At 42.9% G+C, this 20,572-nt stretch overlaps 2 protein-coding genes across 3 annotated transcripts in view; both read right to left on the bottom strand.

Moving 5' to 3' along the window:
- LOC310684761 (protein NKG7-like) overlaps nucleotides 1–20,572 on the bottom strand; it is a 104,465-nt gene that overhangs the window by 31,649 nt on the left and 52,244 nt on the right. The gene's annotated exons all lie outside the window — the stretch shown is intronic.
- LOC310684772 (lens fiber membrane intrinsic protein-like) lies at nucleotides 4,828–19,348 on the bottom strand. 2 transcript variants are annotated; one of them, XM_083456345.1, is made up of 5 exons: nucleotides 19,283–19,348; nucleotides 14,704–14,922; nucleotides 10,878–11,024; nucleotides 9,293–9,406; nucleotides 4,828–6,559 (listed from the first exon to the last, which is right to left on the bottom strand). In XM_083456345.1, exons 2-5 carry the CDS (start codon nucleotides 14,870–14,872, stop codon nucleotides 6,525–6,527), a joined length of 465 nt encoding a protein of 154 aa, XP_083312471.1. In that variant the 5' UTR covers nucleotides 14,873–14,922; nucleotides 19,283–19,348; the 3' UTR covers nucleotides 4,828–6,524. The 2 variants fall into 2 exon arrangements, with proteins under 2 accessions (XP_083312471.1, XP_083312472.1); XM_083456346.1 differs by lacking the exon at nucleotides 19,283–19,348 and adding an exon at nucleotides 15,788–15,986.

The raw sequence follows: 20,572 nt of genomic DNA, 5'->3' as shown, positions 1-20,572 counted from the left end.
GCTCCTTTTCCAGGGAAAACTTGCTCTTTTGCTTTAAATCTGAGCAAACGGCAAAACAGCAATCCAAAGAAAACCCAAATTGCTGTTTGCTCTGATTGAAGGCTAAAGAGTTGTTTTTCCCAGGGGAAAGAGGAGGACAAGAGGAAGTGTGGATAAACCCTCAGTTTTGCTGGATTGAACCCGTTGGTATGTAAGCTCTCTATCAACCTATCCATCTGGGACTGGTGGCTTTGCCTATTTCCAATGCATGGCAGCTTCATGGGCACTTAAGAGATCCATTCTGTCCCATTTTCTGTAGATAACAAAAAGCAGCAACATTTCACATCTCAGTTGTATGCCCTTTCCCCTAAAGTACACATTTTGTACTCATCCATCCCACCCAACCAAATATACATTCTGTATGCTAGGAAATGCATGTCTGCCGTAAAATGCACATTTTTGTACTGGAACCGAGCCACAAAATTCAAAGACATGTCTAATCCAATGACTAGCTGTGCTCCAATCCACATAGAAATCCAGGACTGCTTCACTTTAAAAAGTGGATCGAACAAGTGTATCAGCAAAGTTGGCATCGTCAAAATTAGAACAAAAAGTTTATATGTAGTCCAGTGGAAAAATAAAATAAATTGCTTTTAGTCCCTCTCATTTGTTCCCTGTATCAAAATTCACCAACCTTCAGCTACTGAAAAAATTCCCTTTCCCTCCCACTTAAATCTAGAGATGTTTAATCCCACCTGGCTCAGAATGCCTTCCTCTTTTCTTCAGGTGAAGTCTTCACTCTGGAACAAGGGCCAGGCATGCTCTGACTCCACCACCCATGGGAGTGCACTTTTCCCCTCTGCAGAGGCGGGGGAAACTATTTGGAAGGTCCGCCCCCAGAGGCTGATGGATCCAGTGGGATTCCAAATGGTTCTGGGATGTTTTATGGCTGATATGACTGGCACCCCTGTCGAAGCTCTGGCTGACCTCTGGAACACCTGAATGGCTAGGGCTATTGACACAATCGCTCTGAGAGCCCTCTCCCACTTTGTGAAGCCGTTTGGCCCCCTGGTATACTCCAGAGGTTAGGACAAGGAAACAAGCTGGGAAACGGCTTGAACGCAAGTGGAGGAAAGATCCATATGAATGCAACCAAACACTGGGACGCGGGTGGCACTGTGGGTTAAACCACAGAGCCTAGGACTTGCCGATCAAAAGGTTGGCGGTTTGTATCCCCGCAACGGGGTGAGCTCCCGTTACTCGGTCCCTGCTTCTGCCAACCTAGCAGTTTGAAAGCACATCAAAGTGCAAGTACATAAATAGGTACTACTCTGGCAGGAAGGTAATCGCCATTTCCGTGCACTGCTCTGGTTCGCCAGAAGCGGCTTAGTCATGCTGGCCACATGACCCGGAAGCTGTATGCCAGCTCCCTCGGCCAATAAAGCCAGATGAGCACCGCAACCCCAGAGTCAGTCACAACTGGTCAGGGGTCCCTTTACCTTTACCTTAGAGGCAGTTTGCATCCTCATTATGTCGTCAGGCAGAGCTTTTCTCGGGTGTATGGGGGCTTTTACATCCTGGCCCAAAGGAGGTGATAGAACCAGAGGTAGCTCTTTGTGACTTGTTTGCAAAGCATTTTGAGGATAAAATCCCTTGCATCCACCAAAAACTTGGCTCTGCTGTTATAGCAGATGAATCTCATTATGAGCGGCATCTACATCTGCAGACATGTCCAGAGCGAAATCTACACTTGCTGGTTTCTGCAGATCAAACCACAGGAGAAAGCCAGGGCATTAATTATTATCTCTTCCTGGGAGGCTGACACTATTATAAATAGATCTAACTGCTAGGAGCAGGGTAAGAAGTGGAGGCAGTGGGCCAGATGTCTGGCCCATCAGCTTGAGGTTCCCAAACCTGCTCAGATGCTTTCCTCATTGTAGCTTCTTTATTATAGAGTCATAAAATTGTAGAGTCATCTACACTCAAGGGTCATCTAGTCCAGCTCCCTGTAATCTTTGGCCCAAATGGGACTCGAACCCAAGACCTTGGGATTAAGATTCTCATGCTCTACCGACTGTTCAGTTGAGTCAAGATTAATCCCTTTTCTTTTTTTGAAATGTTTTCATTAAAGCTTGCGGGGGGGGCATGGAAAAAGTAATATAAAACAGTTTCCATCAAATATGAAGCATCTTTTTTAAACATAACAATGAAAAGAAAGATAAGATAGAAGAAACAAGAAAAGAAAGGGGTGGGAAGACTTTTGGTGCTCAGTCTATCAGCTTCACAGGCTTATGCAAAACTCTTGCTCCACAACAACGCTCAACTCTTCTACTTTCCGTACTTTTTAGTCGTCAAACCCAGATATCACAAGTTCATTTTCCTTTTCATGCAAAAAGTCCATAAGGGTTTTCCAATCATGAGATTATTCCCCATTGCTGAGGAACAAGTAAGCCACCCCAACCTCTGCCACCACCCATTGCTAAATATTGTTGTTACTGTTTGTCAGAATAATTAGGCTCTGCTAATTGTATCCTTTTAAGAAATGGAAAACAGCACACTTGAACATGACTAATGAGTGAGTCATTGAGGCTTGATCCATAGCTGTAATGGAAAAAAAACTGACAAAAGAAGGCAGAAAGAATGAAAAAACAAATTCTAGTGACTCATTCCATGAACACTGGAAAAGAAACCCAGCCAGATGGGCGGGGTAGAAATTAAATTAAATTAAATTAAATTAAGTTGAATTGAATTGAATTGAATTAAAACTTATTTCATATTCATCTCAGAAAGGACGTAACTAGAGCCCACTCTCAACACTCAGAACATTACAGAGGGATCTCCTGGGATAAATGTTATACCATGTTTATTGCCGTATGAACCTGTACGAAACTGATTTACATCACAATTTTATTTCTTATTTAAGACGTTTCTACCCCGCTTAATCATCTACCTTTTCAAGCAGTGGGCATTTAAAAAAACACAACTTACGGGATACAGGTATATCAAACAATAAAAGATGTATCATAAAACCAGCCACTATCTTAAAATGCCTAACAAAACAATAAAGTTTTAGTCATGCACCTGAAGTTCAAGGAAGTGCCTGCATATGTAATCTTGGCTGTGGGGAGAGCTTCACTTCCTTGGGCCCACTACAATGAATGTGCCGCTTTTAGAAGCTGTGCTTCCCATGAGTTATGGAGACACTCCGTTTTACAAATCTGCACTCTAATGAAACAAAACAGGGAATGAGAGCTACTTTTATAGGGGTCCTATGCCTTTGCTCCCATTTCATTCACAAGTATTTTGAGATCTTTCAGATTGATGGACATTTTAGCTGGGTGGGGGGGGGGGTGGAGGACACACATTCCTGAGTGTGGGGACTTGCACCCAACTGCTCTCTTCCCTCCTTCTCTCATTGGACATCTGTATTGTCTTGAGCTGCAACTATCCTACACCCAACTTTGGTTTGCCTAGGAATTGCAACCTAACCTAATCGTGTCCCCCTCTGCTGGCATATGGAATCGAAACAGAAAGGCAGGATAATATGAGAGGAAGATATATTTTTTAACCCTGTAAACAGTGCCAGATTTACGTATAAGCTGAACAAGCTATAGCTTAGGGCTCCACTCTCTTGGAGGCCCTCCCAAAAAATTTAAAGGGAAAAAATATGGATGTACATTTCCAAAATATAAGATAAAAAATAAAATAAAACCTATATACAGCAACAATGTTTTGTGTTGTGTAGGCTCCTATGATGTAAGTAATGGGCCCCGCCTACTAGCCTGCTCCCTAAAATATCACTGGTTTTCTCATTTCTATATACAGGGTGCCTACATTCTGCATGGACTGTTATGTGCAAATGGCTTTAGATACCTATTAGGTCCATAAATTACCATATAGCATATATTCAACACAAAAAACAGTGACACTGTGTTGTTGACGAAGGACAGCTGGACATAAAAAGGGCCCCATTACCTTCAGTTGCTAAGGGCCTCATCAAACCTAAATCTGGCCCTGCCTGTAAAAGAACCTGCTTCTCATTCAGGAATTGTTTCTCTTGATGATGTTCAGCTCCTGTCATAGGATATAGGAAGTTGACTTAAATCAAATCAGACCATAGGTCCACGTTGCTCTGCATTTTCTACACTGAGTGCCTGATCTGCCTCTTTAAACACCATCAGCCTGCATCATAGATTTGTATAACAGCACTATAATACCTGCAGTTTTATTTTCAATTCTTTCCATAATGGTCCCTAGCATAGAATTTGCATTTTTCACAGCTGCCGCATACCAGGCTGACATCTTCATTGAGCTATCCACTACCAACCCAAGGTCTCATTCCTGCCACTTCAGTGAACCTCATGAGCATGTGTGTGAAATTAAGGTTTTCTTCCCCCGACATACATCGCTTTACATAAGTATATATTGAATGGCACTTGCCATTTTATCGCCTTTTCACTCAGTTTTGAGGAGTCCCTAAATGGATGTTCATTTTATTGCGGGGAGGGGGAGATTTGGCACACAGCAGTCACAGAGAGAAAAATAAAGCATTTCATTTCATTTTATTTTAGAATCTCTTTTTATGAGATTGGTAATGTCAACATGGTTCAGGGTCGCATATTTCTTTTTCCGAATAGTTTCACTGGAGGTAAATTTAACAGTGCTCAGTTGGGATGCCTCCAGAGTGTCCCTGTTTTGTGGGAAGGAGTCAAGTACAGGCTGTACATTTAAGTTTGCGCAAATGAAGTGAAAGAAAGTGCTTGGTAGCCCTGGCACTACAAATTCACTTTAAAAACAGAAACAGAGAGTTCATTTTTTTTCAAATAATATTTATTATTTTCAGTAGATAAACATAGTAAAGAAATGAAAGATTAACAATAATAAAAATAAACAAAAAAGAAAAGAAAAAGAGAAAAAAGAAAAAAGATACATACAACATATTACCACTTAATTTATTAAAATTAAGTACCATCCATATTCATAAACATAGTATTTGACTTCCTCGAATCTCTTCCATCCGAATTTCTTAGTAATTATATGTAGCAGTTACCAATATCAGTGTTTCAAAAGACCATATCACAGTCCTATTCATGTTACATAGCTTTCCTTATCGTACATTTTCTTATTTATAAATTTAATTCCATTTTAATCCTAGGCCTAATTGTTTCTTTCACCGGGAGAATCCATGACCAGGAAGAAGAGGAACATCAAGAAGACTGGAAGAAATTTAAAGACTACCGGTATTTGAATAAATATTGTAATATTAAAGATATGGAACCACTTGACAGAAACAGAGAGTTCTAGTCGATGCTACTCCTTTAGTGTAGATCCACTGAAATTAATGGCTGTGACTAACCTAGGTCATGGGTCTACTCTGATTAGAAATTAGTTGGCTACAACCCTTAGGTTGAGGGGGGGGGGGATGCATTGACAAGTGGTGTGTTTTGTGTGTGGAAAAGTGATTAACGGGAAGACATATAAACATCCAACAGTGATGAAGGCAGAATGAATGCTGATTGTTGCATAACTGCCCCACAAGCAAATCAAAATGGATGCTCAATAAAGACCAGACACAGTCTAACCCATTTTTTGCAAGTCCATCTGGATGAATGCTCAATAAGTAGGTTGTCTAGGGGGACATTCTGTTAAAGAAAAAGTCACATTCAGGTCTAATAAAAATGCCCCGAAGGAGCGTGGCAAGAAGAACCATTTTTCTCAAAGAACTTGCATGTTTGAGAGACAGACAGAGGAAGGCCTATCAAGAGATGGAGAAGAGGGAGGTTCGATTGCTTCTAATGACTTTGCAGGGCTGTCTTCTGGCTGCAGAACCTGACCTGATTCTGAATCAAAAGCCGTGTTTCTGTTGTCATATGCAGGCTGCCTTTTAGGCATGGGAATCTTGGGGTTCATTTTAAATATATTATTCATCATTAAAACCACAAGATATAGGAGAAAAACAGGTGAATCACAAAGGTCATGTGCTCATACAAAATGTGAAGGCAATACCGCAAAGCATATGATTTACTGCATAGCCATAGGCTATTCCTTTCTTCTGGATGCATAGAAGATGTCTGGTCTATTCATTCCTTATCTTTAACCCAGCCACTGACTACTGTTCATCACTATTCTTCATTACTAATAGTTCCATATACTAAGCAAACAATATCCTGTATATACTCTTTAATCTCTTTTTTAAAAAATGAATGTCACCATTTGGGGAAGGAATGATTTCCTTCTAAACCAAAGTTAGCCTGTCTTTTGCTCTCCTGAGTCAGAAAGGCCAGTGGTATGGGATGCTGGGAGTTGTGTCTTCTGTTGGTAGTTCTGTTCCACAGTACTGAGTTAGTAGATTCCAATTTGTGGTGAAGGGACTACATTGCTGTTTCTTAATCCTATAGCTATCATATAATGCATCAGTTTCGTCATGAAAGTACAGTTATTTCCTCTAGGTTCAGCTTGTCTTGGTGCAGGCTGTGTTTGCATCCCACATGATCAACATAACTCCAGGTGTCCTCCGAAATGGTAGCAGAGCCTTTCCCTCATGTTCATGCTGACCCATCCAAGAGGAAAGCCAGCGCACCTGTCAGGAGAGAGAAGGAGCTGAATTGGGCAATTGGCCGACGAGAATAAAACATCACCCAAGATATCCTGATCATTGACCCCAAGATTACTTCTCTTGCTCAAAGATGGGAACAAGCTCTGATCCTCAGACCCCTGCCATTCTAACAGACAGACATATACCGTATTGGCCCAAATATAAGCTGCACTTTTTTTCCCAAATTCCAACTGGAAAAGTTAAAGTGAGGCTTAAATTTGGTACCTTACAAAATTGGCTTTCATGAAATCATTGCTGAAACAGACATACAGTAAAATGGAACAAAAAAAATGTTTTGCTGCCAATTTGAGACTGTTGTGCAATTAATTCTAAGGTCATTTATTGCTTTCCCCATATCTTACAGTGCAGTATTGATTTTTTAAAATTTGCATTTACGCTGCTACAGTGTTTAACCCACTTGCGGGTCCTCTCTAGTACCCATAGGATTTTCTTCTACATTTGCCATTTACGGGTGTGAGTGCCTGCGGAATTTTAAGGGAGCAGCTTATATTCGGGTATTGTCTTTTTTTCTCTTCCCCGCCCCCTTTGAATTTTAAAGGTGCAGCTTATTTGTTGGTGTGGCTTATATTCGGGCCAATACGGTATTTTCTTCCACAGAACTACATTCTTTGCACATTTTGAGACTTTTGCAAGGGACAAGTCCTAGGTAGAAATGGAGGTGTCTAGGGATAGGTAGATCAGCCAAGTTCTGACCTGTTACACCCCATTCTCACATTAGTATGTAAATTGTTTATTTAAATTATGCAAAAAACATATTAAAAATGCATTCATGACATGTATTAGTTCAATGTATACATTTCTAAATGAATTTGATCATATAATGCATATGCTGAAGCCAAGACGTCCATCCCTGAGCCATTGACACCAAACTGGGAGGGGTAGCTAATGCTGCAGAGGACATAATCAGAATTCAAAATGACCTTAACAGATTGGAGAACTGGGCGCAAGCTAACAAAATAAATTTCAATAAGGACAAGTGTAAGGTTCTGCACTTAGGCAGGAAGAACCAGACACACAAATATAGGGTGGGGGACACCTGGCTTACTAGCAGTACATGTGAAAGGGGTCTAGGGGTCTTAGTAGATGACAAGCTTAAAGGAGTCGACAGTGTGATGCAGCAGCAAAAAAAAGCTTACGCTATTCTAGGCTGCATTAACAGAAGTATAGTGTCCTGATCAAGGGAAGTAATAGTACCACTCTATTGTGCCTTGGTCAGAGCACACTTGGAACAATGTGTCCAGTTCTGGGCACCACAATTTAAGAAGGATGTTGAGAAGCTGGAACATGTGCAGAGGAGGGCAACCAAGATGATCAGGGGTCTGGAAACTAAGCCTTATGAGAAGCGCTTGAAGGAGCTGAGTATATTTAGCCTGTTAAAGGAAAGACTAAGAGGAGAAATGATAGCCATCCTTAAATATCTTAAGGGCTGTCACATGGAGGTTGGAACATGCTTGATTTCTCGTGCACTGGAGAGTATGACTCGAAACCAGTGGCTTCAAGTAAGGAGATTCCAACTAAACATTCAGAAAAACATTTAACAGTAAGAGCTGTTCGGCAGTGGAACAGACTCCCACAAGAGGTGGTAGACTCTCTTTCCTTGGAGGTTTTTAAACAGAGGTTGGGTGGCCTTCTGTCATGGATGCTCTAGCTGAGTTTCCTGCATAGCAGGAGGCTGGACTAGATGACCCTTGGGGTCTTTTCCAACTCTAAGATTCTACGATTTCATGTGACATATCAGCCAGAAGTCCACTTGAGGATCCCAATTCAGTTTCTGCTCTCCCACACTACGGAAGGAAAGGATGCCAAAGCCATTAGCAAAGACGTCCACCCTGAACACACATGATCCTGGAAATACTCAGACAGTGTTGACTTTGATCATAAGAAGCTGCCTTATGCAGATATTCTCATTGGTCCATTTATAAGTCATTGGGCAGAAGTAGATGCTCCTCCCCACCCCAGCTACACCTTTTTTTTTATAAGGGATGCACTGTGGGGTAAGGCAAAATCAATTTGCAATGAGCTGCTATTTTTGGAATGAAAACAGTTTATCAAGGAGCAGTTTACCAGCTCAAAAAAATAGATCTAGATTGCCTGTGGACTTCATAGAGGGTGGGGAAAGTACTCGGTATCTATTCATTCTGGAATAATGAATATACAGCTAAAGTCTCTGGAGGAGTTTGTAAGGAATAAGGCCAATGGATTCCAAATTGCTGAAGTTTGGTACAAATGCACTTCTGTAGTCTGGAAGCCCTGTTTACATACTCAGGTCAAACTTGATTCAGATGGTTTTTCCTGCCCTTCAGGCTGAATCTGGGGGAACCTGATTCCTTCAGAGGGTAGGTAAGAAGGGAGAATGACATTTCTGAATGGTTTTCAATGCAAAACATACAGAAGTAATCCATGCTTTCAGAAAAGCAGCACACCCAGGGGATTGGTTCACATTCCGCCCTCTTCCTCTTTTGCTGAGAGTGGAATCAAGTGTATGGCATGTCACACCCGGAAACTGTCCAATATGTGAACCTCTACCCACAGCCAATGTGGCACACTGCCAGGGGCATGACTACATGGTGATGCTAAACGTGTAGATCAGCCCCAGACTGTTCTGTAATGAAAGAATGCAGCTGGGAACTCTGAGCGAAGGTAAACCTTGAAAGGAAGACATACATTTTCAGCATTTCCCATTCGACAAATACTCACCAGTCATAAGGAAGAGAGGAAAGGCAGCCCAGCCCAAGCCAAAAGACCATCCGTAAGAGCCTTTTCCTTCTGTCTGCCCTGTGAAGGTGGCCATGGCAATCATGACGCAAAGAGCTATTAAGGGGGGAAAATGCATTAGGATATTAGATTATGTATAAATCAAATCCTGGAAGCTGACCAGGAAAATTCAGCTTGTACAAAATGAAGAGGCTCAGTTGCTCACCAAAGCCAAACATCACCATCAAATTATGCTGCTGCTGAAAGATGTGCGCTGGCTGCCAATTAGCTGCCAGGGTAGGCTCAGGGTGCGGTTATTGGTGTACAAAGTCCTAAGCAGTTAGGAAACAGCAACCCTACTAAAATCTTTATCTCAGCTGGTATCTGTACTGGATCTGAACGGATAGATATGCAGATGCTGTTGTTTTAAACAGATTTTTATATTTACGGTTCTTATTTTTCAAATTGTTTTCATATGCCGTTGTTTAACCATCTTTATATGTGTAACATGCAATAAAAAGATAAGTGTGCCATCACTCTGCAGTTCACTTGAACACAGACAGGTGGTGATGTAATATACAGTGTGATGAGAAGCGGTAGGTGGGTGGCCCAGTTGAGATGTAGAGGGACAGCCGGAACAGGTGGCAGCCACTGCCCTGCTCTGCTGCCCTCCTCTGCCTGCCAACCCAGTGGTTTATTCTCCCAGGACCCAGAGAACCAGGCTGGTCAGCACAGCTAGTGGCCACCTTCCTGTGCTGTTCCTCTTCCCAGGCAAATTCTTCATCCCGCTTGGTTGTGGCAGCATGAGGTTAAAAGGGGAAAGTCTTAGAAGCATGCTATACTCAAGAAGGGGGATGTGGTTTTCATTCAATGGAAGCCACTTCTCCTTGCAGTGTGCCTTTTGAAGCCAACCCACATGGCTGATTTCCAACTCCAACATAGCAAGTGGAAAGCAGTTGCTCTGGGGAGGCTTTGAAAGCCCTTTGCACTTCCACTTCTCCTTTGTAACTCCGAAACCAGGGATGGAAAGGGCTGGGGTTGCATTGCACGTTTTTAACCAGATCCATCAATTTGAGTGGGTCTACTCTGAGCATATGCCTGTTGTCTTTGTCCATGGAGGAGACTCTTGAGAGTCCCATGGACTGCAAGAAGATCAAACCTACCCATTATTAATGAAATCAGCCCTGAGTGCTCGCTGGAAGGACAGATCCTGAAGCTGAGGCTCCAATACTTTGGCCACCTCATGAGAAGAGAAGTCTCCCTGGAAAAGACCCTGATGTTGGGAAAGATGGAGGGCACAAGGAGAAGGGGACGACAGAGGACGAGATAGGTGGACAGTATTCTCAAAGCTACCAGCATGAGTTTGACCAAACTGTGGGAGGCAGTGGAAGACAGAAGTGCCTGGCGTGCTCTGGTCCACGGGGTCACGAAGAGTCGGACACGACTAAACGACTAAACAACAACAGCAACAACTCTGAGTATAACTTAGTTCCGTTAATAATAGTTTGTCAGGTATATACATCTGAGTTCTGGGGTTTGAGGAGCTTGAACTGACTGTGGAATCAGATGGTTATGATGCCCAGGTTACCTGCAACAAGGCTGGCTACAGCTGCGGTCTTGGTCTTGGAGAGGGAGCCACATTGAAAGTCAAAAAATTTGCCAATAAGCGTAAGGCAAGAGACGGCTCCAGCAATCATCCCGAAGAACATGAAGGCTCGGGTAGCATGGTAGTAATCTTTCAGGAAGGAAGGAAGAGAAAGAAAGAAAGAAAGAAAGAAAGAAAGAAAGAAAGAAAGAAAGAAAGAAAGAAAGAAAGAAAGAAAGAAGAGGGTTAAATATATCAATGGGATTGAACAATAGGACTCATTCATGTATTAAAAATAGTAAAGACAGTACAGACTACTGTCAACTGTTCTTTTTTTGTTGCCCATAGCATCCATTTTATGGCGGTACCGACATAAACTTTACCAGGATATAAGTACCACAATACACACACACACACACACACACACACACAGAGTAAAGGTCTTAACTCTAGTCACACTGGGCTCTTCATGGCAGTTGAAGAACCATGAATTGCCTCACACACTGCTGTGTACCTTAGAAATGAAATTCACTTCCTGTTTTGAATACCTTACATTGAGTACTCCTAGCAGGATGCATGGGGTGTTGTGAGAGGGCTAGAACCTCCGGTGGCAGACACACTGTGCTCTTTTTGGGATAGTCTGTCCACTTTTAATAAATAATAATAATAATAATAATAATAATCCCAAACTCTACTTGGTGCACCACACTAGGCCAACTCATTCAATGCCGGAGATTGATGATGATGGCAGAGCCCTGAAAGAGCAATCCTCCCGGATTAACAATGCTACAAACAGTCCATGATTGGTGGAGGATGGAGAAACCTGGTGGTGTCATCTCATGCAAGGTGACTACTTCGCCTTCGCGCACCCAGGTCTCCGTCACACAAACCAGGTCAACCCTCTTCAAGATAAAGAAGTCTCGCAAGGTGGTGGTTTTATTGCCTATGGACCTGGCATTGCACAGCACCAATGATGGAGGATTACCCACCTCCATGTCCCTTGGGATGGGGCGTAGATTGGAAGGGGTTCAAGCATCACCGCATCTCAAAACCCTTCGCCGATAATATCTACCCCCACCACCGTTCCTCCCTTGTCCTTTGACGGTGGCAATCCCAGACCCCACACTAGCCTCCCCTATAAAGAAATGATATCCCCTCACTAACATAACATCCCTGGGCCAAGTCTCCCAAATCGAAAAGGTATAATATTGAGATGAAAAATCAGCAGGACAAACATCTCCTGTAGGTAAAAGCCATCCAGCCACACCCCACGTAGCGAGGGGAGCTAACTGTCAATCCCTCTCTCCCTCATGAGGTAGCCAGGGGGCTATTAACTCTTTCTGTGCCTTTGGGAGTATTAATGAGGCATGTGCTGTAAAATGGGGGTCACTAGCGAGCAGAGAGCCAGCTTCATGTTCAGAGACTCCGTCCGTCATCTTGCCAAAGATGCAGTAGGGAAAGTCGGTCGTTCTCGTAAGTTTTAGGAGTATTAGGCAAAGGCCCTGGTATAGCCTGGGTGCTTGGTTTCAGGAATCTACCCATGGCATGAAATTCTTTAGAAGTTGTTGCCATGAGAGTGTCAGGGTCGCCGGGTTCATCTTCTCCATTGCTATTGCTTGGGAAAAGATCAGGAAATTGCACAGGTGTCTTTCTTCGAGATGAAGGGCTATTGGGCATATTTCAATATTGTGTTCCGGGCTCTAACATCCTTATGTTTTGAATTGAGATCTCTGTCTTTATACTCAGTAATCTCCTCGTCAGTTCTTCTAATTCTGAACTCACAGGTTTATCTTCCTCCTTCGTGCAGGTAGTGTTTCTATTGTTTAATTTAGCTTCCCTTATCGGTGTTTGCTTTGGTTCCCTGCCAGGGACCAGCTGCCTCACTGTCTCATCCTTGAAAACCCTTATCGGGTGAAGAAGGTGAGACTGCCATAAGATGTTTTTCATCTCTATAAGTCGAGATGGAAGAGCTGGAGTTCTAAAAGTCATAACTAGGTGTGTGATGTTTCTTATGCTGGGCAGGAAATGGAATTTTTTCAGATCTACTTTTTGGTAATGGCAGTTCAAAATCTGAGATAAGGACATCGTAATTAACCTGCCATTCATCTACCTGTACTCATTTCGATGAATCTCAAGCATTATCTGGTTCACCTGGAGGACTGGGCAAGGCCTTATTTCATCCGTGACTCGTATTGACATGTCGCTGGCATAGTTGTATCTAATCCTTCTTTTAGCCCTTTGGGCATTTATAGAGGGAGGACAATTATCCAAGTATTCCTCTATATTAGCTATTTTGGTGAAAATTTCATTCAGTCTTTGAAGAACTAAGACCACAGTTTCTGCCGACATCATGCAAATCTCTTGGTAAGGGTATACATCTGGAATCTTCTGGAAACAAGTTCCTCTATTGTCTTGTTCTAAAGACATGGGTGGGTCATTTGGGATAGGGGGAATCCCTCCTACTCCTGTTTTCTGGGTCAGATCATCTCCTTCCCTCCTTGAAAGAGGGAGGGGGGGGGTCGGATCATCTCCTTTCTTCTTAGAATGGGGGAGGGTTCCCCCAGCACAGTTTGCTCTGTTTCTGAGCTAGGAATGAAGGTGTTTGCTTCTTCTAGCTTCCTCTTCTCTGCATTGGCGGAATTGTGAGTCCCAATTATGCTGTTTTGGCTCTTAATGCCTTGTTTTTTCCTTCTAGCAGGCATTCCAGATAATTAGAAGCATTCTATCAGGTCAAGGCCAGGTCTTATGTTCAATGGATGAAAACTGTGCGTTAATCGCAAAGGCTGCAATCTATCTTCTTTAGTGTTCCTTGTTACGCTAAATCGAGTTGAGCCATAAAACAATAGGTAATAAAACAATAAAACAATAAACCAGTAGGCTAAAAGCAAAGAAAACAAAATGACAACTCAAAATATAAACATAGGGTCTGAAAATGGCTAAAACCCAATTAAAAGCTTAATTGAGGGCAGGAGGTTCTGGCTAGGCTGCTACCTCCATCGCCATTTTGGCTGTATACCCACCCTGCAATCAGCTCTCACGTGTGGCTCCTAGTCAGCATGTGGCAATGGCCGCTTCCCAGGAATGACTTTGACTGGCTGGCTGAACTAGGTGAAGGCAGCCAATGGGTCTCAGACCCTCGGTGAGCTAGGGACTTCCCCTGTGTGCAAAGAGAGGCTCTGGTGGATTGTGCAGACGAGATCAATAGTGGGTCCAATGATCAAGAGGGTGGTTTCTGCACATGCTGAAGATGGAAGTGAGGGGCAGATGGGGCTCATCAACCTGGGAAGACATCTGTAGCATAGGTGGCAACTCCCTGGGTGCCTGAGCACCCACAAAATTCCCCATGAAGGGGCCGGGCACCCACAAATTTTGGTGCCAGGGCCATGCACGCTGCATGGCACCCTCAGCCCCAGGCACCCTCAGTTGCAGGGCCAAGTTGGCACTCCTGATCTGTAGGACATCTAGGAGAAGGAAGGAAACCTCTGCTGCTTCGTGGGATAGCTACAGGAGAAGAAAAGGCTAGGGAGTAAACCCTACACAAATCCAGAGTGGAGTCCCTAAAATGGTTGGATGACACCTTATACGTCTCCTTCCAGTAACTTCTGCAGCTAAGCTGGTACTCTGCTTTCCTTTGGACCACACCAGCAAGGCCAAGAGCACAGTCTTCTCACCTGAGCACCCCAGGACCTCCATAAACACTGCTCAGGCTTGCACCCTGGGGAGGTCACTTCAATGCTGCTAATGCAGTGGTTTGACTTCGCTCCCGGAGGCACACTCAATTCTCACACTCAACAACAGTACCCAGAGCTGAAGACAGAGAAATTCTTACCTGGCACATCCATCCCAAATGATTGACAACCATCTTTGGAATAACAACCTACCCACAGGCCATTGTTGGAAACACTGCTTTGCAACCAGTAATCTGAGCCCAGGGCAATGAGGAGGAACAGGAGGCTGATGAAAGCGCAAGCCACAGTGCTAAACTGTAGGACATTCATTGCGAGAATGCTCAGCTATGTAACAGAGGAGAGAAATAAGGATGATGAACCTGGGGAAAGGAGATATTAATGTTATTCTTTATCAGTTGCATTCCCTCCAACCTTCCTCAGATGAAAATAGGGACATCTCTCTGTGTAATTTTTATTAAATTTTACAATTTAAAGTACTGATGTTTACATCCTTAAGATATCAATGACTTCCCTTCTTTTCTTCCCATGGTTCATTTTACATATCATAAATCCCCGCATATTTTACAAAAACTATACCAGTATTCCATTATTACATCCATCATAACTTATTTACACTGTTGAATTTATCTTAATGCTGCCAGCATTTTCAGCTGTACACAGTTATTTCCCATATATTCGATGGACGTTTTCCAGTCTTCTCTAAATGTATGTTCTTCTTGTTCTCTTATTTTATTTTAGGGCTGACATATTTCAAAAAGTGAAAATCCAGAGCTGCTTTTTTTTTTTTTTTTTGCAAAGTTGCTGAACTTTTTAGGCAAAATCTCAAAAATAAATATTTTTTTGAGCTATTCACATGGGAAATCGCCAAAATCCTGACGTCTGACATTGGTTGCCATATGACAGGATTTTCCCAGACATTTTCTGCCAAGACGCTGCTTCCAACTACTGTAGTATTCCAGCTATGTTGTTTTTTAAAAATTATTATTATTATTATTATTATTATTATTATTATTATTATTAGTGTCCGGGAAATTCCTGACGTATGGCAACCCTAGGCAAATGCCACCTCCATCACAACCAACAGGATATAGAGCACATGCCCTCCACTGCCCTGAGAAAAATCCCTTAATCCCATTTTTTATCCTGTTTTATTCTTTGGTAGATTTACAAAAAGAAGGAGGAGGAGGAGGAGAGTTTGGACTTGATATCCTGTCTTTCACTCACTTTAAGGAGTCTCAAAGCAGCTAACATTCTCCTTTCCCTTCCTCCCCCACAACAAACACTCTGTGAGGTGAGTGGGGCTGAGAGACTTCAAAGAAGTGTGACTAGCCCAAGGTCACCCAGCAGCTGCATGTGGAGGAGCGGGGAAGCGAACCCGGTTCACCAGATTATGAGTCCACCACTATTAACCACTATACCTCTTTCTCCCTGCCCATCGTGGCCCTGTCCTCTGCCTGCCCCTCACAGTGGGTCACATGGGGCAGGGCTTCAGTGGTGGCAGTCTCTCATCCTTCTAGGCCACTCTCCAGCAGCCGCTAGGAACTGCCCAAGGGGAAGAGGCCAGCAGTCATGGCCATGGAAAGGCAACAGGGTACTTTCCTTGCAGCTGCTATAGCCACAGCCACTGCTCGGGACAAGCACTGGCTCACCTTGCAGTAGTAGTAGTAGTAGTAGTAGTAATATATTATTTATACCCCGCCCATCCGGCTGGGTTTCCCCAGCTACTCTGGGCAGCTCCCAACAGATTAAAAACAGAATAAAACATCAGTCATTTAAAACTTCCCTAAACAGGGCTGCCTTCAGATGTCTTCTAAAAGTCAGATGGTTGTTTATTTCCTTGACATCTGATGGGAGGGTGTTGCACAGGGTGGGAACCACTACTGAGAAAGCCCTCTGCCTGCTTCCTTGTAACCTCACTTCTCACAGGGAGGGAACAGCCAGAAGGCTCTCGGAGTTGGACCTCAGTGTCCGGTCTGAACGATGGGGGTGGAAACTGTACTGGCAGGGGAAATAGGGACATTCCAGGATGAAATCAGAAGCAAGGGTGGCTTTTGTAATTCTGAGACTGTCCCTGGAAAATCAGGGTACTTGGAGGGCATGCAGTTGCAGACTATGTTTAGATTTTTATTTTAAAAGGTCTACAGCAGATTGCGCTGTCGTGAACAGAAGATGTTGACAAACTCAGCAGACTGTGAAAGGCATTTAGCATTTCTATACTGCAGGTCCTCAGAGTGTTTTGCAAGTAAAAAAACTGTTCCCTCCTTTCCTGTCCTAGAATCATAGAATCATAGAGTTGGAAGAGACCACAAGGGCCATCGAGTCCAACCCCCTGCCAAGCAGGAAACACCATCAGAGCACTCCTGACATATGGTTGTCAAGCCTCTGCTTAAAGACCTCCAAAGAAGGAGACTCCACCACACTCCTTGGCAGCAAATTCCACTGTCGAACAGCTCTTACTGTCAGGAAGTTCTTCCTAATGTTTAGGTGGAATCTTCTTTCTTGTAGTTTGGATCCATTGCTCCGTGTCCGCTTCTCTGGAGCAGCAGAAAACAACCTTTCTCCCTCCTCTATGTGACATCCTTTTATATATTTGAACATGGCTATCATATCACCCCTTAACCTCCTCTTCTCCAGGCTAAACATGCCCAGCTCCCTTAGCCGTTCCTCATAAGGCATCGTTTCCAGGCCTTTGACCATTTTGGTTGCCCTCCTCTGGACACGTTCCAGTTTGTCAGTGTCCTTCTTGAACTGTGGTGCCCAGAACTGGACACAGTACTCCAGGTGAGGTCTGACCAGAGCAGAATACAGTGGCACTATTACTTCCCTTGATCTAGATGCTATACTCCTATTGATGCATCCCAGAATTGCATTGGCTTTTTTAGCTGCCGCGTCACACTGTTGGCTCTCACAAGGGATATCTTACGCAGGAGGGGTAGTATTTACTGTAGTGGCCCCCAAGTTTTACTTTCCCTGAACCACCTGAAAATCACTGAGAAACTCAGACCCTCCAAGTGTCGCTATTTTCCAGGGATGTCCCTGATTTAGAGAAGCCATCCTGGTTTTTTATTTGAACCTAGAATATTCAGCTTTTCCATAGAATGCCCCTGTTTTCAATGGAGAAATGTTGGAGACTAGGGAGTTATCCAACCCCCGAGTTGTCTGAAGGCAACCCTGTATAGAGAGGTTTTAAAAAATGTTTTATTATGTTTTTATATATGTTGGAAGCTGCCCAGAGTGCTGGTGCAACCCAATAAGATGTGTATTACTATTAATAGTATAATTATCATTATGGAATGGGATGTCCCTATTTTCATTGAAGAAATGTTGGAGGGTGTAGAACAGGCATCTCCAACCTGCGCTCCTCCAGATGTTTTGACCTACAACTCCCATGATCCCTAGCTAACAGGACCAGTGGTCAGGGATGATGGGAATCGTAGTCCAAAACATCTGGAGGGCCGAAGGTTGGGGATGCCTGGTGTAGAATCTTGGTGGCACTTGGTGGAACCTAATGATTTCTCTACCTGTGTAGCAATTGTAACGTGCTCTGCTTGTGATTGTGGCTGATGTTTATCTTTCCAAAAAATATGGAATTCCAATTTTGATGCAATAAAATATAACCCTTCACAGAGCTATAAACTCAGAGTGCTAAACTGTCAATACCTCTTCCCATGGAATTCTGGGAATCGTGGCCCTGTCAGGGAAAGGGAGTTGCCTGCAAGCTCTCAGCACCCTTTACAATTCCTGGGGTTCTTTGGGTGAGGTCATGACTGTTTAAAGTGGTATAATAGTGATTTTAATGTATGGCGCTCATATGGCCTAAATCTACCAGATTAAATAATCAGATTGACAGATTAAAGCAGCCTGGGTTGAATTTAAAAGGTGTCCTCAATTAACTAAGCAACAGGGTTGCTCTTTTTTAAAAAAATAAATCTAGCTTTAACACAACTTCCCACAGCTGTTGGAAGTGGCATATGCCCATTTAAAAGTGTCATTCATAATACAGGATATGCCTCTTCAAAGCAATTACTATTACTATATGTGAAATGAATAATCCAGAAATAAAATATGCTTTCCTTCAGAGCTACTGCTAATTGATATGCAGATTGATGTGCATATAACCAACCAACCATTCAATTAAATTAACCATAAAACATATATATATATATATATATATATATATATATATATATATATCAAAGCAAACTAATAGCCTATTTCCACTGCATTCCAGTTTCACATGCACTTAGAGCTTCATTCCTCCCTGTTTAGTGTTGTAACAAAAAAGCATCAAAATTCCGCATCACAATTGTATGCACTTTGCCCTAAAGTACACATTTCTATATCCGTCCTCTCCCATAACCAAATATACATTTTGTATGCTTTTCAGCGCATTTGAGACAAGCCTATCTGAACTGGAATTACACCACAAAATTCAAGGATGGCTCTAATCCACTTGACACCTGTGTTCCAATCTTCATATAAGTCCAGGACTAGTTAACTTTAAAATGTGGACCGAACATACTTGTCAACAAAATAAGCATCATAGAAATTAGAACTAAGAACTTGACTGTGTGTGTGTCTGTTTAGTACTTCACTGCATGACACTAGTGCAAAGCAACAGATTTTAGTCCCTCTCACTAGTATCCAAATTAGCTAACCAGCTTGGGGGGGGGGGATTCCCTTTCCCTCCCGCATAAATCTAGAGATGTTTCATCTCACCTGGCTCAGAATCGGCTCCTCTTTTCTTCAGGTGAAGTCAGCACTCTGCAACAAGTGCCAGGCATGCTCTGACTCCACCACCCATGGGATTTGTATTTTAACAGGGATGGGCAGGATCAGCTCCTCCTCTTCAAGGGCACAGCCCTTCTGTGAAAGGCCCCCATCTCTCTCCACCAAGCTTTGTGTTCATTTGCTTCCTTCTTGTATCTAATTTTTATTAAATTTTGTGTTTTACAGTTTAAAATACTCATTAAAATATCAATGACTTCCCTACCTCTCTTTCCATGGTTCATTTTACATATCACTGTATGTAATACAGTGATATGTATCTTTTACAAAAACTGTACTATACAGTATTCCACTATTGCATCCATCAAAACTTATTTACACTGTTGAATTTATTTTAATGCTGCCAGCATTTTCATCTGTACACAATTATTTCCCATATATTCGACAAACGTTTTCCAGCCTTCTCTAAACATATGTTCTTCTTGTTCTCTTATTCTATCTGTTAAGTCTGCAAACTGCGCATATTCTGTCAGCTTGAGTTGCCATTCTTCTTTGGTTGGGACCTCTTTCCTTTCCCCATTTTTGGGCTAACAAAACCCAGGCCGCAGTAGTAGCATACATAAATAACCTTTTTTTGACACCTGGGAAATTCAGTCTGAATTACCCCCAACAGAAAGGACTCTGATTTTTTTGGGAATGTACTTTTAAGCATTCTTTTTCCCCAGTTCATTATGGATCATTTCCCAATACTCTTTTACCCTTTTACAAGTCCATGTCCATTCGCTTCCTTTGTTTCTTCTCCGAATGGCTGAGCTGGCTTGGCAGAGGTAGATCAGTACACATTTTGCCCAGGTGTGAGGATCATTTCAGACTCCCCACCTGTTCTATGGACTCATCCTCCCATATCTTTAATAGCAGCTGCTACATCTGCAGCTGCAGCCAGGGGTCCAACTTGAATAAAATATTTTGGGGGGGGGAGCAGGTAAGCCCCACCCCACATAATCGATCACATGACACAGTGCACACACACCATTTGAATGACAATGGCCATCAACTTTGGGGGCTACCAACCACCTCAAATAATTTACTGGGGGCCCAAAGACCCCACAGACCCCTAGGAGTTGGCTTCCAGGACTGCAGCTGAAGATCAAACCACTATGAAATGCACAGGAGGAAGAAAGGGTATTAATGAGTCTCCCCCTCTCCTCCACCAGCCAGGTGGCACTACTAAAGGTACAGTAGGTTGTTTCCAGGTATAATTGTACACAGAGGGCCAGGAAG

The sequence above is a fragment of the Podarcis tiliguerta genome (assembly GCF_965153285.1).
Source record: "Podarcis tiliguerta genome assembly, chromosome: 8".
In the NCBI taxonomy this organism is placed as follows: Eukaryota; Metazoa; Chordata; class Lepidosauria; order Squamata; family Lacertidae; genus Podarcis; species Podarcis tiliguerta.
The sequence above is the reverse complement of the archived record's forward strand: the minus strand, read 5'-3'. Positions and strand labels throughout refer to the sequence as shown.

What these genes read in the sequence shown, in the direction of transcription:
- LOC310684772 (XM_083456345.1), bottom strand. Translation starts at nt 14,872, where the DNA reads ATGAATGTCCTACAGTTTAGCACTGTGGCTTGCGCTTTCATCAGCCTC. An exon ending in ATTTGGGATGGATGTGCCAG is followed by an intron (nt 11,025 to 14,703) that starts GTAAGAATTTCT and finishes CCTTCCTGAAAG; the next exon opens with ATTACTACCATGCTACCCGA. An exon ending in TGTAGCCAGCCTTGTTGCAG is followed by an intron (nt 9,407 to 10,877) that starts GTAACCTGGGCA and finishes CCCCCTTAATAG; the next exon opens with CTCTTTGCGTCATGATTGCC.